This window comes from Belonocnema kinseyi, chromosome 1 (genome assembly GCF_010883055.1).
Source record: "Belonocnema kinseyi isolate 2016_QV_RU_SX_M_011 chromosome 1, B_treatae_v1, whole genome shotgun sequence".
NCBI classification, from domain to species: Eukaryota; Metazoa; Arthropoda; class Insecta; order Hymenoptera; family Cynipidae; genus Belonocnema; species Belonocnema kinseyi.
This window is the reverse complement of record NC_046657.1, coordinates 170,628,192-170,646,230: the sequence shown is the minus strand read 5'-3', so window position 1 is coordinate 170,646,230 and position 18,039 is coordinate 170,628,192. Positions and strand designations below refer to the sequence as shown.

The 18,039-nt window shown below is 33.2% G+C and overlaps 2 protein-coding genes across 2 annotated transcripts in view; both read right to left on the bottom strand.

The window, feature by feature from the left end:
• Window positions 1-5,666, bottom strand: part of LOC117181219 (ester hydrolase C11orf54 homolog) — a 26,200-nt gene extending 20,534 nt beyond the window's left edge. The window contains exons 1-7 of the mRNA XM_033373786.1: window positions 5,563-5,666; window positions 5,387-5,441; window positions 2,378-2,476; window positions 1,500-1,675; window positions 1,138-1,396; window positions 907-1,061; window positions 713-832 (exon numbers count right to left, since the gene is read on the bottom strand). Coding sequence (XP_033229677.1) covers window positions 713-832; window positions 907-1,061; window positions 1,138-1,396; window positions 1,500-1,675; window positions 2,378-2,476; window positions 5,387-5,441; window positions 5,563-5,640 — 942 coding nt within the window. The 5' untranslated portion in view covers window positions 5,641-5,666. The remainder of the gene's footprint in view (window positions 1-712; window positions 833-906; window positions 1,062-1,137; window positions 1,397-1,499; window positions 1,676-2,377; window positions 2,477-5,386; window positions 5,442-5,562) is intronic.
• A 1,116-nt stretch (window positions 5,667-6,782) lies between these two features.
• Window positions 6,783-7,592, bottom strand: LOC117170183. The gene is made up of 3 exons (XM_033356770.1): window positions 7,489-7,592; window positions 6,980-7,367; window positions 6,783-6,884 (listed from the first exon to the last, which is right to left on the bottom strand). The coding sequence occupies exons 1-3, from the start codon at window positions 7,526-7,528 to the stop codon at window positions 6,839-6,841; spliced, it is 474 nt and encodes a 157-aa protein (XP_033212661.1). The 5' UTR covers window positions 7,529-7,592; the 3' UTR covers window positions 6,783-6,838.
• Window positions 7,593-18,039: the final 10,447 nt, after the last annotated feature.

The window sequence follows — 18,039 nt, the reverse complement described above, 5'->3', positions numbered from 1 at the left end:
CGGTGGACAGAGATTTCCAGACAACGAAGACGTCATTGCCTCTGTAAGTGCTTATTTTGAGGAACTTCCGAAAACGCACTTTTCTGAAGGATTAAAAAACTTAAAAAGCGATTGACCAAGTGTGTAGAGCTCCAAGGAGATTATGTTGAAAAATAAAAAAAAATTTACCCAAAAAGAATTGTTTTTATACTTCATTCTAAGGACTTATTCAACTACCCTCGTATGAAAGGGATCCATTTCAGCGAATCTTTCGCAACCGCTCGGGAGTGGATTTCAAGTAAATTTTGAATTAAGAAAAAAATTCCCTCCTGCTCGTCTCTTCGATGAAACTTAATAAGATCTTTAAAAAAATATTGAAATCGTTGCACAATCTTTTAAATCTTTATGAAATTTTTGGCAATATAAAATTTATACCTGCATTCATCAATTATTATTGATTATTTATTGCTAGTTTATTATTATTATTCACATGCCATTTTATATTGTATAATATTATTATACTATATATAAATTGTGCCATTTAATAGTATATTCTCCTGCCACCACTTAGGGATGAGAGAATAAAGAAACTTTTTTATTATTAAAAAATGAAAGAAATAACATAAGAAAGTACAAGTACAAGTGATTGATATTTTTTACATAATTAATAAATCTATACCAAAACACATTTTTTCCATAGAAAAACAAAAATCTAATCCACTGCAATTAGTACCCCAGCCGTATTAAAGTAAGCTAAATATTCCACTATGTTAGGAGTAACATCATTCTGAAAATGACCTCCTCCACCATTCAGAGAAAAACTGTGAAAATTATGTTCAACAAAGTTGAGCTCCTGAAAAATAATGGGAGGATTTACGATTTTTTTATCTTTTTAATTTGCAATATTATTAATTTGGTCATTCTTACAGTTTTCGCTGAAATAAAGCTGCCAACTGCAATTAATGGAGCAGACATGTTGAAGGAATAAAAATCTTTGTCAGGATGTGAAGGTTGCTCTAAAGAAGATGGTATTAAGAGCTGTTTTACATTCCCTTTCGTTACAAGAAATACTCCACCCAAACCTAAAATTAAAAATTAAGGTTTTAACAGGTTAAAAATATATAATGTAATTAAAGTAAAAAAATACTTAGTACTAACCGACAATAAAATCCTTATTATAATGACTAGCTAAAGCCTTCTGCATAATTTCAATAAAGCTTTCGCTTCCTATACGATTTTTGACATGAACTTCTAATACTTTTCCTGTTTTCCCTTTAGACACAAACAGGTTTGCTTTATGAGAAAAACGTGTTTCATTTGCAGGCAATGTTTCTAAAACATAATTATTATTATTCTCATCCAAAATAGCAACTCTTGATGTTTCTTTCTCTTTATCCAAAACGACGTTAACTGCCATCTAAAAACCATTATTATTAAATTTAACGATAGGTTTTAAAAACTCTTACTTTTTCTGAAAATAATATAATATAAAATTCTTTGAAGTTTCTTGAAAATCTTACTAAGCTACGTTTTTTATTATAAGGCCAGGGTCCCTGGGCAGCTCCAATAATAAAGGATTTCCTTTCGTGGCCTGCAATATAAAGCATGTTTTCGAGATCGTAGACTTTCGTCAATTTACGGCCAATATCTGGATTCTGCATACCGACTGCTAATAAGACAGGATCTCCGTCTAAACCTTCAAAATGCAAAAGTTCTTAAACGTTAGATTTATAGTTAAAGGCAGGCGTGGATTTAATATAGGGTGTTACCCGGACCATGGCCCAGGGCGGCAAATTTTGAAATATTACTTTCTCTTATAAATAAAATGATACAAAAAAGGCGGCATTTTATGAATAGCCAGGGGCGGCGACTTCCCAAAACCAATTTAGTCTCTCAAATTAATATTGTCCTAATTTAAACAAAACAAAATTATCATTAAGAAAATTCCATCAGTTTTTTTAGCAAAAAATGGTCAAATTTTTATCAAGTAATTAGAGTATGGACTCTGGAAAGAGACCAGCCCCGTACGAGCCAGTCTGGGGAACACCTGCAACGCCGTAAGTAGTCAAAGTCTACTCATGTACGGCAGGCACTCAAGAATTTTATAAAACTATTTAGGAATGTATATGCAACACTCAGTTCAAATCCGATTTAAAAAATAATTTTTTTAAGTGCAAGCAAATAAATTTGAAACCAAAATTTACTGTTCAATTTTGTATTTATTTATTTTTTGTTTAAACTTCATTTTTCAACCTAAAGCGTGATATATTCAAACCCTGACTGCAAAGAAAATGCCGTTCTCCTTGATTGGAGAAACTCAGAATTTTGGCATCTTTCACCAGCTTATTTATTCGTATTTTATTAATGTCCTACAATATTAGTAATTAAAAAATATTACCCTTGGTTGCTAGTTTGAAGGGCTTTTTGTTGAGTTCTGGACATTGAACGACTTTTACCGAAACTTCAGCAAAGTTCCTTGAAAGCGCTTTCGTAAAAACTGAAAAATAATTAGATTTTCATAATTGATTAAAGTTCGAAAATTCAGAAGAATTCGTGAAATAATAGTTATTTTTGATACAAGGAACGTAAGTGGCACTTTTTTGGCCGAGTGTACGGCTCGACTCCGACTCGTTCAATCTATTCCAATGCACTCCATTCCAATCCAAATAATTTCAGTCCAGTTCAGTTTACTCCATTCCAATCAATTTCATGCCAATTCACTCAAATTCACTAAAATCCATTCCAATACAATTTGTTCCAATCTGATCCAATCGAATCAATTTCATTTTAACTCAATTTAACCCAATTCAACCCATTTAATTCCAATCCAAGACAATCCATTTCAGTGCAATTAATCCCAATACACTCCAATCCATTCAATTAATTCCTCTTCAATCCAAGCCTTTCCACCCCCCCCCCACCGCTAATAAATTCCAATACAATGAAATTCATTATAATGCAACCGTTCCAATTAATTCAATTAATTCCAATCAAGTTCATTCCAATCCACTTCATTCTATTACAATCTGATTAATTCCAATCCAATTCAATTCATTCTAATCCATCCTAATTCAATCAATTACAATCCGTGACATGCTTCTCAACTTCAATTAATTCTAACCCCCTCCAATTCATTCCAATAAAATCCGTTAATCCATTATAATCCATTCCAATTCAATATAATCCATTCCAATTCAATCTAATCCATTTAAAATAAATCCAATGGGTCCCAATGCACTCCAATTCAATTAATTCAATTTGAATCGTGACGCACTGAGACTCATTGAGACTAACCGAGACTAACTAAGGAACAATGCAATATAATTTAGAGATTCCTACTGACCTCCAAAGGGTCTTTTGTAAGTCCGGGAGTCACCTGAAATCTCAGTATCCAGTCCAGCGCAACTCATACCAATACACTCAAATCCATTCAATTCCCATCCAATGCAATCCATTCCACTCCAATTACTCTAATACGATTTACTTCAATCCCCTCCAATCCGTGTCAATCCAATACAATTCATTCCAATCAAATCCATTATAATCCATTCCAATCCAATTCATTCCAATTCACTCCAATCCATTTCAATCCACTCCAGTCCATACCAATCTCCTCGAATCCATTCCAGTTCAATCCAATGGATTTTATTTCAATCCAATGAAGTTAACTCCAATACATTCCATTCAAATCTAATATATTCCAAACCAATCCATTCCAATTGATTCCATTCCAATCCACTTCATTCCAATCTAATCCAATCCAATACACTCCGTTCCAATCTAATTAATTACAATCCATTCCAATACTATCTATTCCAATCAAAATAATTCCAATCTACTTCAATCCATTCAAATCTAACACATTCCAATTCAATCTAATCCATTCCAATCCATTTCAAACAGATTTATTTAAATCTACATAAATTCAATCCAATCTAAACCATTCCAATTCAATCCAATATAACCCATTACAATCCATTGCATTCTAACCTAAGCCATTCCAATTACTTCCAGTCTAATCCAATATAAACCATTATAGTGCCATTCATTCCAATCCACTCCAATCCATACATTTCCAATTCAATCCTATCGATTTCAATCCACTCAAATCCACATTAATCTCATCGAATACATTCCAGTCCAATCCAATGGATTTCAATTCAATCCAATCAAAATAATCTAAAATCTCTCCAATCCAGTTAATTTCAACCCAAGACATTCCAATCCATTTCATTCTAATCCACTTCATTCTAATCCAATTCTTTCCAATCCACTATGATCCAATCCACTTCAATCCAGTCCAATTTAATGTTAATTAATACCAATGCAATCCGACCGAACCCAATTCATTCTAATCCAAACCAATGGATTTCAATCCAATACACTCCACTCCAATCTAATTAATTCTAATCCATTCCAATACATTCCAATACAATCCATTTCAATCCAATGAATTCCAATCCACTTCAATCCAGTCCAATCTAATACATTCCTATGCAATCTAATTCATTAAAATCAATTTCAAACAGATTAATTTCAATCCACTCAAATTTAATCCAATCAGGCCCAAACCACTAAAATTCATTTCAATCCAATCCAATTCAAGCCATTACATCCACTGCATTCTAACCTGAACCAATCTAATTATTTCCAGTCTAATCCAATACAAACCATTACAGTGCAATTCATGCCAATCCACTCTAATCCATACAATTTCTATTCAATTCAATCAATTTTATCCCAATTCACTGCATTTCAATCCACTCCAATCCAAACCAATCTATTCTATTCGATTTAAATTTAGGCCAATTCAATGCTATTTAATCCAATTCATTACAATTTAATCGATTATAATCCAATCTATCCAATGAATTCTAACCCAATACACTCAACTCCTATCCAGTTTATTCTTACTAAATCCAATCCATTACAATCCATTCCAATCTAATCCACCCTGATCCATTTTAATTCAATCTAATCCATTTCAATCCATTTCAATCAGATTCGTTCTAATTCACTCAAATTAAATCCAATCTACCCTAATCCACCACAATATATTCCAGCCCAACTAATTCCAATCCATTTCATTCTAAACCAAGCCAATCCAATTAATTCCAATCTAATCCACTCATCGCACTCATCGCACCATAAACTACAGCTATAAATGTCCATTAGCCAATCAGATCACAGTCTCATTTACTTTATAGCACGATGTACCCTTATTAAAAATTTCACGGTCTATCCCGAAAAGCGCTAGTTATGTATCGCTTGCAATACCTGAAATCGCCCTTATGATGGGGGTGCGGTGTGATAAAAACCATTTTTATTCACGTAAAAATGTTGATTATTAATTTGTAAATTTTGTTAGAAAACAAATGAGATACTTCAGATACTGAAGCTTACTTACTGGTTTGAAGATCTTCTAAAGTTGGGCAATATAAAAATTGACCCTCGATGGCATTCTATTTTTTTAAACAAAAAATAAATGTAACTGACTTTAAGTTGTTAACAATAAGTTGCTAAACATTTCGTATTGGTATAAATGTAAAGTGGATGGATTTTCATTTTTTTTTAATTTAGTACCGATGATTTGATGCAGAGGAGAGAAGTTATCACAAAAATAAAGACTGCTTTTGAGCAGCTAAAACTTTTCATTATCATGGCGTCCAAATTTTGTTAATCATACCCAGAGAGCATCGATGTCGAACTAGGTAAAGATATTAAAAATCTGATGATAATGTTATCGCATGCTATCTTGGAATATGTAAGAATAATCTAATCTTCATTTAGGAAATTAAATCGATTTTGTTCTGGTTTTATTGTAAAATAATAAGAGGTTTTTAAATATTAAAGAAGATTTAAAACCAGGTTCTTTATAGACATTTATCATGTTTGATGTGGTCTCCTTAAGTGTAATATCTATAAAATTATTTTTTATTTTAATAATAAATCTTATCATAACACAGTCTTTTCCTAAAGATAATAATTTTAAAATACATAAGTAATTCTTTTTTTACCAACAAAAGTATCAATTATTTTCAACTAATTATTGACTAATAATACAAGTAAGAAATAGAAAAACAATACAATTAAAATAAATTAATTAAAACAAAGTAATTATTTTTTTATCAATAAAAGTATCCATTATTTTCAACTAATTATTAATTAATAATACAAGTGAGAAATAGAAAAACAATATTGTTCCTTACTGTAATCTTTTTTTATTTAAATTGTAGTTATTAATAGAATCGTTTGAAAATATACAATACAATTATCTGGGCAACTAACATCGTTCAGCTTTAATAGACAAGTCATAATAATGACCGATCATCGGGAGTAATCTCTAGCTTAAAGATAATTCTTATCACATCAAATTTAGTAAATAAGCTTTGGAAAAATGTAATTAGAAAATCATATCAAGAAATTGATTTTTCAAGTGAAATCTATTATAAGCTACAATGCTTCGAAAAAATGTTGTTATTGCAATTTACATATTTATATTTAAGATGGAAAAATATACTTACTGATTTTGATTGATATCCTCACGTCTAAACTAAGCGTTTAGGTTCACGTCTTTGAATATTATTATATACACAATACCATATAAGCTTTCAGTCATATATTATTGTCAAAACAAATAATAATTAACAATAATATTAACTATTTTTATTTTTTATAATTTTTATATAGTCATTTAATTCTTAGATATTATTAAATTATAATTTTCTTATTTTATATTTGCATTTTTTAAATTTATCATTCTAATTACATATCTATTTCCATCAATTATATCGTAGATTTTTAAAAAATTGTGCCACCAACTACTATTCACTTCACACATTCATTCAAACCATCTTCTTTATTGATTTTGCAAAATCTTACGTAAATGAATTTGCCACTCGATCCTTAAAGACAAAAGGAAATATATTATTAAAATTGCCAAAAATTGTAAAAACCTCTTCTAATTTATTCCATAATCTTCTGACTTGAAATAACTTACGAAATCCTAATGCCTCCACAAAGAGCGTTTATTATTGCTTTTTTAGTTTCGTCTTCCTTAGCAGTATCCAGTTTCAACTTGTCGTCTAAACACGTTTGCACAATCTGTACAACCCTTCGTGACACGTTTTTCAGATCAGAATTATTAGTGCAATCGTTGTCTAGAAGGCTTTCTAATCCATCATTCGATTTTGGATTTGGCAATTTTTCGTTTATTGAATGTTGAAGATTGTTGCCAAAAGAGAAGGTTTCTCTTTTCAAATTTTCGAGCTCTGTATAAGAATTATTGCATTTCGACTGCAACTCTGCTAAAGACATATTAATATTTCTTTGTAGTGCGAACGAAATGGGCTCAACCAAAGACAAAGTCGAGGAGGTTACGACATAACCTGTAAGTTGTAAAATTATTGAAATTAATTATCCCTTGCTCCCTGTGTAGCAAAATTCAAAAATTCAAATAATTCAATATTTAATACAACTTTATTATTTTATTCTAGACGATATACTTACAGATTATAAATATGACTGAGGAAGTAATGAGAAACTTCATTACGGTTTTTGAAAGTCAAAATAAAAATATTAATCCGGTGAGCTGCACAATATATTCCTTACTCGACGATGAAAATCGAACTGCGGAGCATTAGAAAAATCTTTCATTTTAAATATGATAGTATATGTTAGTCATGTTTTTAATCTAGATAGTGTGTGAAATAAGGTGATCCCGTAAGACGTAAAGTCAAGTTCAGAGGCCATGTAATTCTTACGACAACCTGACATTTCACAATACTTTTTGTGATGAAAAGATTATATTTTTGTATATCTATATTGCAAATTTACTCAATGAAAACATAAATTCTATAAAATGAAATTTGTTTATGAACAGTGATGGATAAAAATATTTAGATCGATATAAAGTCTTCATATAAAATATAGAAATTGGAATCAAAAGTAATTTGAAACAGAAACTTTATTGTTATTTTTATTAATATTGAAGAAATTAGAATTAGATTAAAGTCAAATTTAAAGTCATACTTAACGTCCAATAATCAAGTTATTGATGAAGGTAAGAAAAATTTGAGCAGGTAGAAACCGAAACGAAACAGCGATGCTCTTTCTTTGATACCTAATCTTTATTTTCTTCGACAAATTTTTTCTTTTTTTTTAAGAGAATCTTTTTTAAAATTAAAATAGGAACATTTTATGGCTGTTGTCCAAAATTGTTCGTTGGATACTTGGTTTTGTTTTCAGAAATTCTATACATTATATTGTTATTAAACGCAGAAAAATCGTGAACCTACATATCAAATGACAAAGAAGAATAAGATTATAATCTTGCTTATACAATACTTTTGTTAATAAATACTTATTATTTATGTTAATAGTACTGAAATGTGGCTGTGGCATAACGAACAAATGTAAAAAATATATATTAATTTCTCACTATTGGCCTAGTCGATTAAAAATCATTATCTTTCCAATTTTTTAAACTTTTTGGGGGTAATATACATTCAAGTGAATAAACTTCGACGGAGAAAAGTAAGAAGATAATTTTTTTCATCATAATATAAAATATAAAATAAAATAATATAAAATATAATAATATATAAATATAAAATAAACTAAGATAACATAATCCATTTTTACACAAAATCCATGATAATCTGTCTACACAGGATCCGTAAATGATAAAAAAAATCCACTACATCTCGCAAAATGATGCCAGTGACCGCTAAATGAGAGCGGTACTTTTTCAGATCAACGATGAAGGACGCCGACGAATTGACTCTTACGCGAGCACAAATTTCAAACTAATGGAGACACGCTATTACTACAATAAGCAGGAATGACTCGCCATCATATTGGTCATCAGGAGGTATCATCCATATATTGAGGACCACCCGTGTACCCTGCGAACAGACAGTAAAGCTTTGACCTTCTTGGATCAAATGAAGGACGCCAAGAAAAAACTGACGCATTGCCCAGGAAACAACAACGAGTTCGCCGACGCGCTCTCCCGTCACCCAGCACCAGGCGCGCTATTTCCAGGGGATCCTGACCTGGATGTCATGTTACCCCCTCTCCTGGAACACATCAAACAAATCGAAAACGCAGCGCCACCACGAATTAACTACTTGAGAGGCTACTCCCTCTTCAAGGAAATCTGCAAAGCCCAGCAGCACGAACCCATCATCAATCGTGAAGTCGAGAGGTGGCATGATCTAAGAGAGCTACCGCGAATACATGCGTGCAAGGAGCACTACGTCCAGGAACACTGCCTTGGTAATCATGGTTTCTGGAAATGCCGCCCCGACAACTGTGACCAGTCACTCCGCATTCCCTACCAACGGTCGAATAATTTCATTGGCGCGCCTGTCCCGTAAATTGATGTGGTAGGGGCAAACTGACATTCCCTCTTAATTCCACTCGCACAGAGTGGGAGAGTCGTAACGAGCTGTGGCGCGCACCCAGGGTCCTCGGGCATAAAGGTGCACGTTCCGGCCACATCGAAGATAGGATATTATGCATATCAATTATTTAATCATTATATTGATTATGTATTACATTGCGCGAATATTATTGATTTTCGATATTCCATTGAAAAAGTAGATAAATGTGTTAAAACTGGGAGGCGAAGGTGTTTGGCTCGCGTCTCTCAGTTCCTGAGTTAGGGCGGAAGGCGCGTGGCGCACTGTCATCTAACATGGCTGCAAGCAGACCAAAAAGATCCAGGAAGGCGACTGAAAACGAAGATATCTGTACACAAAACAGATATGAAGTCCTGTCGGACAACGCTGACAGCATGGATGAGGAGGACGATGTTAGTACCAAGGGGGAACCTGACAAGAAGCCCAAGCAGAAGGTGCCACCTATTGTGCTAACCGCCAAGATTAATAACCAGGGCTTGGTTATGAAAGAAATGAATGAAGCTACAGTCTCAAAAAGGATAAGGTTTAACTTTTCCAGACAAGGACTTTCAATCCTCGCGTTCGAAAAGGATGACTACCGCACCACAAGGAAGAATCTGGATGGTTCAAATGCAGCCTATTTTACTCACCCGTTCAAAGATGAGAAACCACGACACCTTGTGGCCAAGGGACTGCCTATTATTTCTGTTGAGGAAATCAAAGAAGATCTGCTACACCAAGGTGTCAAAACCGAAAAAGTAATTCGCATGAAGCAAAGGATTACAACGGATCACCCCAATTACTTGATTACTCTACCACCAAATCAAGACTTAAGTGCAGTGAGGAAAGTGAAATATGTGTGCCTAGTGAGATTATACTGGGATAAATACAGGAACAGCAGGCGAATTACGCAATGCCGTTGGTGCCAATTATTTGGGCACGGAAGCTCGCACTGCAAAACCCCACCTAAATATGTCAGGTGTGCGCAGGCGCATCTTACGGATAAGCATCCAGAGGAGGAAGATACTGTGGAGAACAAGGACCGACAAAAAGTTAAAGAACTGCCTAAATGTTCAAATTGTGGTGGCGAGCATCAGGCAAATGATACCAAATGCCCTATATACATTAAACGACTGGAAAGAATTGCTGCCAGGACCAAGAAACATCCGCTGGAGCAGCCACGAAAGAAGAAAATATTTCCATCTACAAGGACACATCAGGATTTTCCACCTCTAAGACCTACCAGGCCGTTCGCATGGGCATACTCTTCGACTCATCAGGAAAGCAGAAACGCAACAATTGACGACAAGAAAGACTACACGTGAAATAAGGACACCCAAGACTTCCAGGAACTGGCTATGGAATTTAGGAAACTCAACGAACTCTGCAATTTAGGTAAGATGCTGAGGCTTATTAAAAAGTTAAATAGTAGGCTAATGTCTTGTAAAAACGACTTGGATAGGCTCCAAGCTTTTGCTGAAATATTTGCAGATGATGGCAAATAGGAAACTTACAAATACATTAACAATAGGGCATTGGAATGCAAATGGTATTAGGGGTAATTTTAGAGAATTTTCGCAATTTCTTTATGACCATAAGATAGATATAATGATGTTAAATGAGACAAGACTGACACCTATAAATAAGTTTAGCGTCTCAGGGTATAATACTGTACGTAAGGATAGGCTAGGAGACAAGGCACAGGGGGGTGTCTTAATTATGATTAAATATAATATTAACTACTCTGAGGTTATATTAAACACGGCTTCTTTAGAATGTGTTGCAATCCGACTCTGTGATAATTCAGTATTTGTTTTTGCATATAATCCTCCTAAAGCTAAGATAGATCCTAGAAAACTAAATTTAATCTTTAACACAGGCAACAAAGTATTATTATATGGAGATCTTAATGCCAAAAATTCAGCCTGGAATTGCAAAAATGAACATGCTAATGGTAAAATTCTTTATGCTTTTGCTCTTGATAATTTTTTAAATGTTATACATCCAGATAATTTTACTATGTATCCTTATTCTAACGCTCCTCCTAGTGTAGTAGATATAGGTCTATTAAAAAATATTGACACTGACTTTATTATTGATACTTTTGATGAATTAAACTCAGATCATATACCTGTTGTTATGTCAATTAATAACTTAGTAAGCCTTTCGTACAATGAGACTGAATTTTATGATTATAAGCGCGCCGATGGGCACAAGTTTAGAAGTGCAATTAATAAAAACCTAGAACTTACGCCTAGTCTTAAAGCTATATGTGATATAAATAGGAACGTTGCTCAGCTTACCAGTGTTATTAAAGATGCCGCAGAAGTAGCTATACCTAAACGAAAATTTCAAAACTTTCATACTAATTTGCCACATTTTATTAAGCAACTTAAAAAAGATAGGAATGCCTTACGTAAGATCTATCAAAGGACATCTAGTGATGAAATTAGAAAAATATTTAACAGATTAGCTAATAAAATAAAAAAAGACATAATTAAATTTTACAACGGCAACTGGGATAATAAACTTGTGTCTCTTACTGTTAGGGACAATTCTCTATGGAAAATGGCTAAATGCCTCGTGAGGAAAAATAATATTAACAAGATTCCCATACTGCATGGTAAAAGTGGACTAGTTGTATCAGAATTTGAAAAAGCAGAAGTGCTTGCAGATCACTACGAATTGGTTCATTTTCTTACAAAGGATTTTGGTGATATTGACACTGGTAGGCTGGTCAACATTAGGTATAAAGAAATTGCGAACTCTACACATGATTTAAAGACAGTTGAACTAGCAACGCCCAGAGAAATTAAAAAAGCTGTTTTGAGAACAGGCTCAAGGAAGGCACCGGGTCATGATGGGATCCAGAATATTTTGCTCAAAAATATGCCAAAGAAGGCATTTGTACAAATTACTTATATTTTTAATGCCTGTCTCATGCTTTGTTACTTTCCGTATGCTTGGAAAACTGCAAACATCTTTCCCTTCCACAATGCTGGTAAGGATAAGCTTTTCCCGGCAAGTTATCGCCCTATAAGTTTACTGCCAACTCTAGCCAAGGTTCTTGAACGCATAATTTATAATAGACTTTTGAAATTTGAAATCACAAATAAAATATTAATTCCAGAGCAGTTCGGATTCAAACAAAATAGAAGCACGGTTCAGCAACTAATTAGATTAGTAAATACTGTTATTACTAATTTCAACAAAAATTTGACTACTGTCATGGTTCTCCTTGAACTGGAAAAGGCATTTGATACCGTCTGGCACAATGGCCTAATATATAAACTTAGCGAGCTTAAAATTGCAACTTATTTAATCAAAATAGCGCAAGCTTATCTCTCTGGGAGAAAATTCAACGTAGTAATAAATGGCACTAAATCTAAAGACAGAAGCATTGACGCAGGAGTCCCAAAAGGTTCTATTCTTGGCACGCTGTTCTTCCTATACTACATTAATGATATACCAGCGTTGCAAGGAGTATTGCAATCATTATTTGCCGACGACACAGGTTTGTATTCCGCTTCCTGGAGCCCTAAAGTAGCTTTGGATAAATTACAAAAATATCCTAACTTGATAGTAGAATTTTTTTATAAATGGAAATTGAATGTTAATGCTGATAAAGCTGAAATCATAATTTTCACAAGGAAAAATTTTAACCATCCAGAAAGAAAGAGGAAGGTAGCTATTCCTGATTTCATTGTTCGGGATAAGATTATTAAGCCTAAATCGGTTGCAAATTATCTGGGAGTTTTACTGCATCAAACACTAATATTTAATGAACACGTTGCACGCTCTCTTAAAAAAGCCCTGGAAATTCTGGGCATCATGTACTGCCTCATGTGCAGAAAGAGTAAATTAAGTATTAAAAATAAATTATTACTTTACAAAATGATTATCAGACCAGTTCTTCTATATGCGGCTCCCTTCTGGAGTAGCGCATCAAGCAATACTACTCGTATCTTAAGGCTACAACGCTTTCAAAATAAATGTTTAAGAATGATCACTAATGCCTCCCTCAGAGACAGGAATATTGATTTGCATAAGAAGTTTAACCTTCCTCTTATCTCGGGTCATATTTATAGATTAACGAAAAATTTTGATGAAAACCAGATGAGCTTAGAAGAGCTTCAAGAAGCAAAACCTATCAGTAAAGAAGAAATGCCTTTTAAAATGAAATATAGGATGCCATATCATCTGTTAATTGATAAATAAACAGCCTCAGCGTCGAAGGTTCTCGTTAACTAGTCTTATAATTATTGTTAAACTAGGATAAGGCCAAAACTTAATTAATGGGCTTTTTGAATACATTTTTTACCCAAACTCAAGTATTACTATAAGCTACATGAATGTTGGCAGCAAATATTAATTTTAAATTTACGATAACGAATGGATAGGGTTAAAGTTTCTTGTAGAGAAATAGGTACCTACAGTATTGAAGACTTTTGTACATATTAGAATTATCTTTCTGTACAAAAATATTAAAGAACAAATAAAGATTTTTACAATACAATAAAATACATCGAAGATAGAATTGAATTGATTCGATCAGAATTCTAAATGATCGTTTCGAACCTCTGTGGAGAATACGATATTGTGAATTTTGTGAGAAAGGCGAAGATGTTTGGCTCGCGTCTTTCTCTAGAACTATTGGTATTTCCAATGAAGGTGTGTGGCTCGCTTCCGCTTGCCAATGGAAACAGTGCACTGATACAAGATGCCACCTGAGAAACACAAAAATGAGGATCAACCAAGTCTTCTTACGGCAAATAGATTTCAACCTCTGTCGATGGATGACGACAACGTGGATGTTGACAGCGAAGCATCAAGAGAAGCCGAGGACACTGAAGAAGTATCTGCTCATGGACCTAAAAGCAAACAAGGGAAAGTGCCACCGATAGTAATCGCCAGTCCCTTAAAGGATTATTATTAATATGTGCAGCTGATCAACGATGCGGCCATGACAAATAATACCAAACTCAACTATTCTTCAGTGGGACTGACAGTTCGCCACGCAACATCTGAGGGCTACAATGGTATGAAGGATTACCTGGACAAGGCAAACACACATTATTTTACTTATCTACCAAAAAATCTCAAACTGAAGTATCTGGTAATAAAAGAACTACCTGATCTATCAATTGCTGGAATAACCCAGGACCTAAAGCAGCAGGGAGTCTACTGCGAGAAAATGATCTTATTAGAGCAGAAGGGGGAGTTGCCTTATCGCTTCCCTGCGTATATGCTACATCACAAACCGTACTAGAACCTCGCTCCAGTCAAGACTATCAGATAAATCTGCCATGTGAAAATATATTGGGAGCGGTACAAAAATCGAAGACGTGCTACGCAGTGCCATCGGTGACATGGGACACAACAGTGTAAAAATTTACCAAAATTCGTAAAATGCATTAATGTTCATCTCACCGCTCAGTGTGACAAGAAACCAGATGATCCACCAGTGTATCTCAACTTCAAGGGGCAGCACTCAGTAAATTATTCAAAACGCCTAAAATATCTGGAGCACCTGCAAAGAGTGACCAGCAAGAGGAAAAGCGGCATTCACGCTAAACGTGAACAAATAAGGGAAAAAAAGCCCCAAAAAGCCCCCAAAAAGCTCAAATTGACATTTTTGCCCAAAATTGACACCTAAATGCTCTGTTTTCCCCTTTTTTGCTATAAATTAATTTTTTTGTAAAGTGGAATGTTTAAACAATTTATTATTATTTAATTGTAACTTTTTCTTAAAAAGGGGTATAAAACTAGGTTTTCTTTTTTAATTTAGTTAGCTTTGTTGCTTAATACTAAGAATCTGCATCATTTCGATACTAGTGTCTTATTTTACTATCGATTATTATTTGTTTAAATAAATTTTGTTTGTTTAAACAATTTTTTCAACAAAAAATGTTTGATATTTCTGTTTTTCTGCAATTATTGTGGTAATTTGTCATTGTAAAGAGGAAACTTTTTGTCTAAAGCATCATCGTATTGTTTAAGAAATTTATTAAATATTAATGCAACATTTTATTGGAAATTGTGATTCAAAATTTGATTTTTTTCTCAATTCAAATAAGTATATCGTTTATTGTTAAATACTGAAACGTCAAACAAATGCTTTAAATAACTAATATTTGTTCATAAAATGTTTTACATTGGTCATGAAAAGTCTATTTTTTTCATCCTGTGCTCAAAGTAAGTTTTTTATGTTGATCTCGCAGATTAGCTGTTAGAATTCTCAAAGGAATTACAAATCTTTGTATTTTTTTAACGACACTGGGAATTAAAACAAAATATTTTGCTCTTAACGATAAAAAATTACCACAATAATTGAAAAAAAAAAACAGAAATTTTGAAATTTTATTTTCGAACAAAATTTTTAAACAAACAAAATTTATTTAAACAAATAAAAATTTATTACACAATAAGGTACTAGTATCTAAATGACGTAGATATTTATTAATAAGCAGAAATGCTAACTAATTTTTTTTACACTAGAGTCATATACCTCTTTTTGAGAAAAAGTTACAATTAAATAATAATTAATTATTTAAACAAGTACTACATGATTCAAACGAAGATCATTATTTCTAAAAATGTCCAATCGTCCAATCAAACATAAAAAAAACTAGGTTACGTATCTTTACGATATCTTAAATGAGTCGTATGATCTGACGATGTCTTTACGATATGGCAAAGACACCGAAACGACATGGACATAGGATGTCGTAAAGTTGTCGTAAAGATGTCCTAACGATATCGTAAAGACGTCGCCAAATTTTGTGCCCACCGGGCCCTTATGGACTTTTGGGCCGCTGAATCCGAATATAGCCCTAGAATTTGCCCTACATGTCCCAGTTTTCCCCTAGATGCAAAAAATAGGGAAAAGCCTAGAGATTCTCTAGTCACACATGCAATACAAAAAATTTGTCAGCACCAGAGAAGTGACTAGGTTACTCTTATGGATTTTGAGCTGCTGAATCCAAATCTGGCCTCATAATTTCTCCTACACGTCGCAGTTTTCCCCTAGACGCAGAAAATATGGGGAAACCTAGGGATATTCTGGATATTATTTTGATAATACCAGTATACGGAAGAATAAACGTAATGGTGTAATATTTTTATGTGTTGGGACTCGTAAAGACCAAATTTATTAACAAAAATACCCTAGTGTGCTTACCGTTTCCCCTAGCTAGGATAAATCTAGGGAAATTGATGGTCTTGCGCATTTTGTACTGACTTATACAGCAAAAAATAAGAAAAATGCTATTTCCTCTTCAGTTTTGCGCTCTCAATCTGAATTTGATCACTCAATTTTTCGACATTTCACCATTTTCTCCCTTGATGCAAAAAGTAGAGAAAAGCCTAGGGATTTCCTGTTCAACCAGGCCATAAGAAAATTTGCCTGTAAGAAACAAGTGACTAGACTAAATTTGAACCCCAAATTTTTCGGGCTTGTTCCATTTTCTCTTTAGATGCAAAATATTAAGAAAAGCCTAGGGAATTTCTGTTCATACAGGCCCTCCATAAAAAGTTGCACTCAAAATCCATAAGGGCAGCCTAGTCACTTGTCGCGTGCAGACAAGTTTTTTGCATGGCCTGTGTGACCAGAAAATTCCTAAGCTTTTCCCTACTTTTTTCATCTAGGGGAAAACTGAGACGTGTAGGACAAATTCTAGAGCCATATTCGGATTCAGCGGCTCAAAATCCATAAGACTGGCCTAGTCACTTGTCTCGTGCAGACAAATTTTTTGTTATTCCTGTGTGACTAGAAAACCCCTAAGGTTTTCCCCTATTTTCTGCATCTAGGGGAAAACTGAGACGTGTAGGACAAATTCTGAGGCCATATTCGGTTTGAGCGGTTCAAAATCCATAAGGGTAGCCTAGCACTTGTCTCGTGCAGATAACTTTTTTTTTGTGGGCCTGTGTTGTTAATTAGTTGACAAATACAATTTATGTGTCAATTTTAAATCCAGCCAAGAAATCTTTTATAATCTAACACCAAATAAGAATGATTTGCAAATGAAAACAAGTTTTACTATAAAAAGTACACATAAGACAATTATTTCTTAAAACAATTTTTAAACGTTTTCAACTATGACATAACCTTTTGATAATGCTCCGGAAATTTTCCTGTTACGACAGTATTTAGAAAAAAATAGTTTTGTATTTTCATATAAATAATTAAATTTGTATGCATCTGTGACGCGATTTTTAAACTAAGTTTCCTAAAAATTCCATATGAATCTATAAAATTTTAACTTTCGAGATTTCATTACCTTTTTAAATTTTTAAAAACAATCATTTATTATTTTTTAGCATTGGTTAGAAATTTGAAAATTCCGGTTGAAGAAAAATCGATTATAAAATGTCATTCTTGTAAAATTAAAGTAAAACTTTTAAAAATATTTTTTGTATTTATTTAAACATTGTGGGCTTAATCATTCAGTTTTGCATGAAGAAAGTGGATTTTTTATTCGTTTGGCTACTGCTAAAATCGATATGAGGAAAGAAAGTTCCGTTGCGTTAAATTCTTGTTTTTTTAAATATATTTTTGGACAGTCTAAAAAAGTATAGAGTATAGAGTCGAATATGCTTTCTTATAATTTTTTGTAAATTAATTATTATTTTTGAATGAGATGACACCTTCTGTTAC

Bases quoted from the DNA above. Each gene is read 5' to 3' on its own strand.
- LOC117170183 (XM_033356770.1), bottom strand. From the start codon at position 7,528: ATGAAGTTTCTCATTACTTCCTCAGTCATATTTATAATCT. The intron at 7,368-7,488 runs GTAAGTATATCG...TACAACTTACAG, and splicing joins CTCAGTCATATTTATAATCT to GTTATGTCGTAACCTCCTCG. The intron at 6,885-6,979 runs GTAAGTTATTTC...TTTGTCTTTAAG, and splicing joins TGTGGAGGCATTAGGATTTC to GATCGAGTGGCAAATTCATT.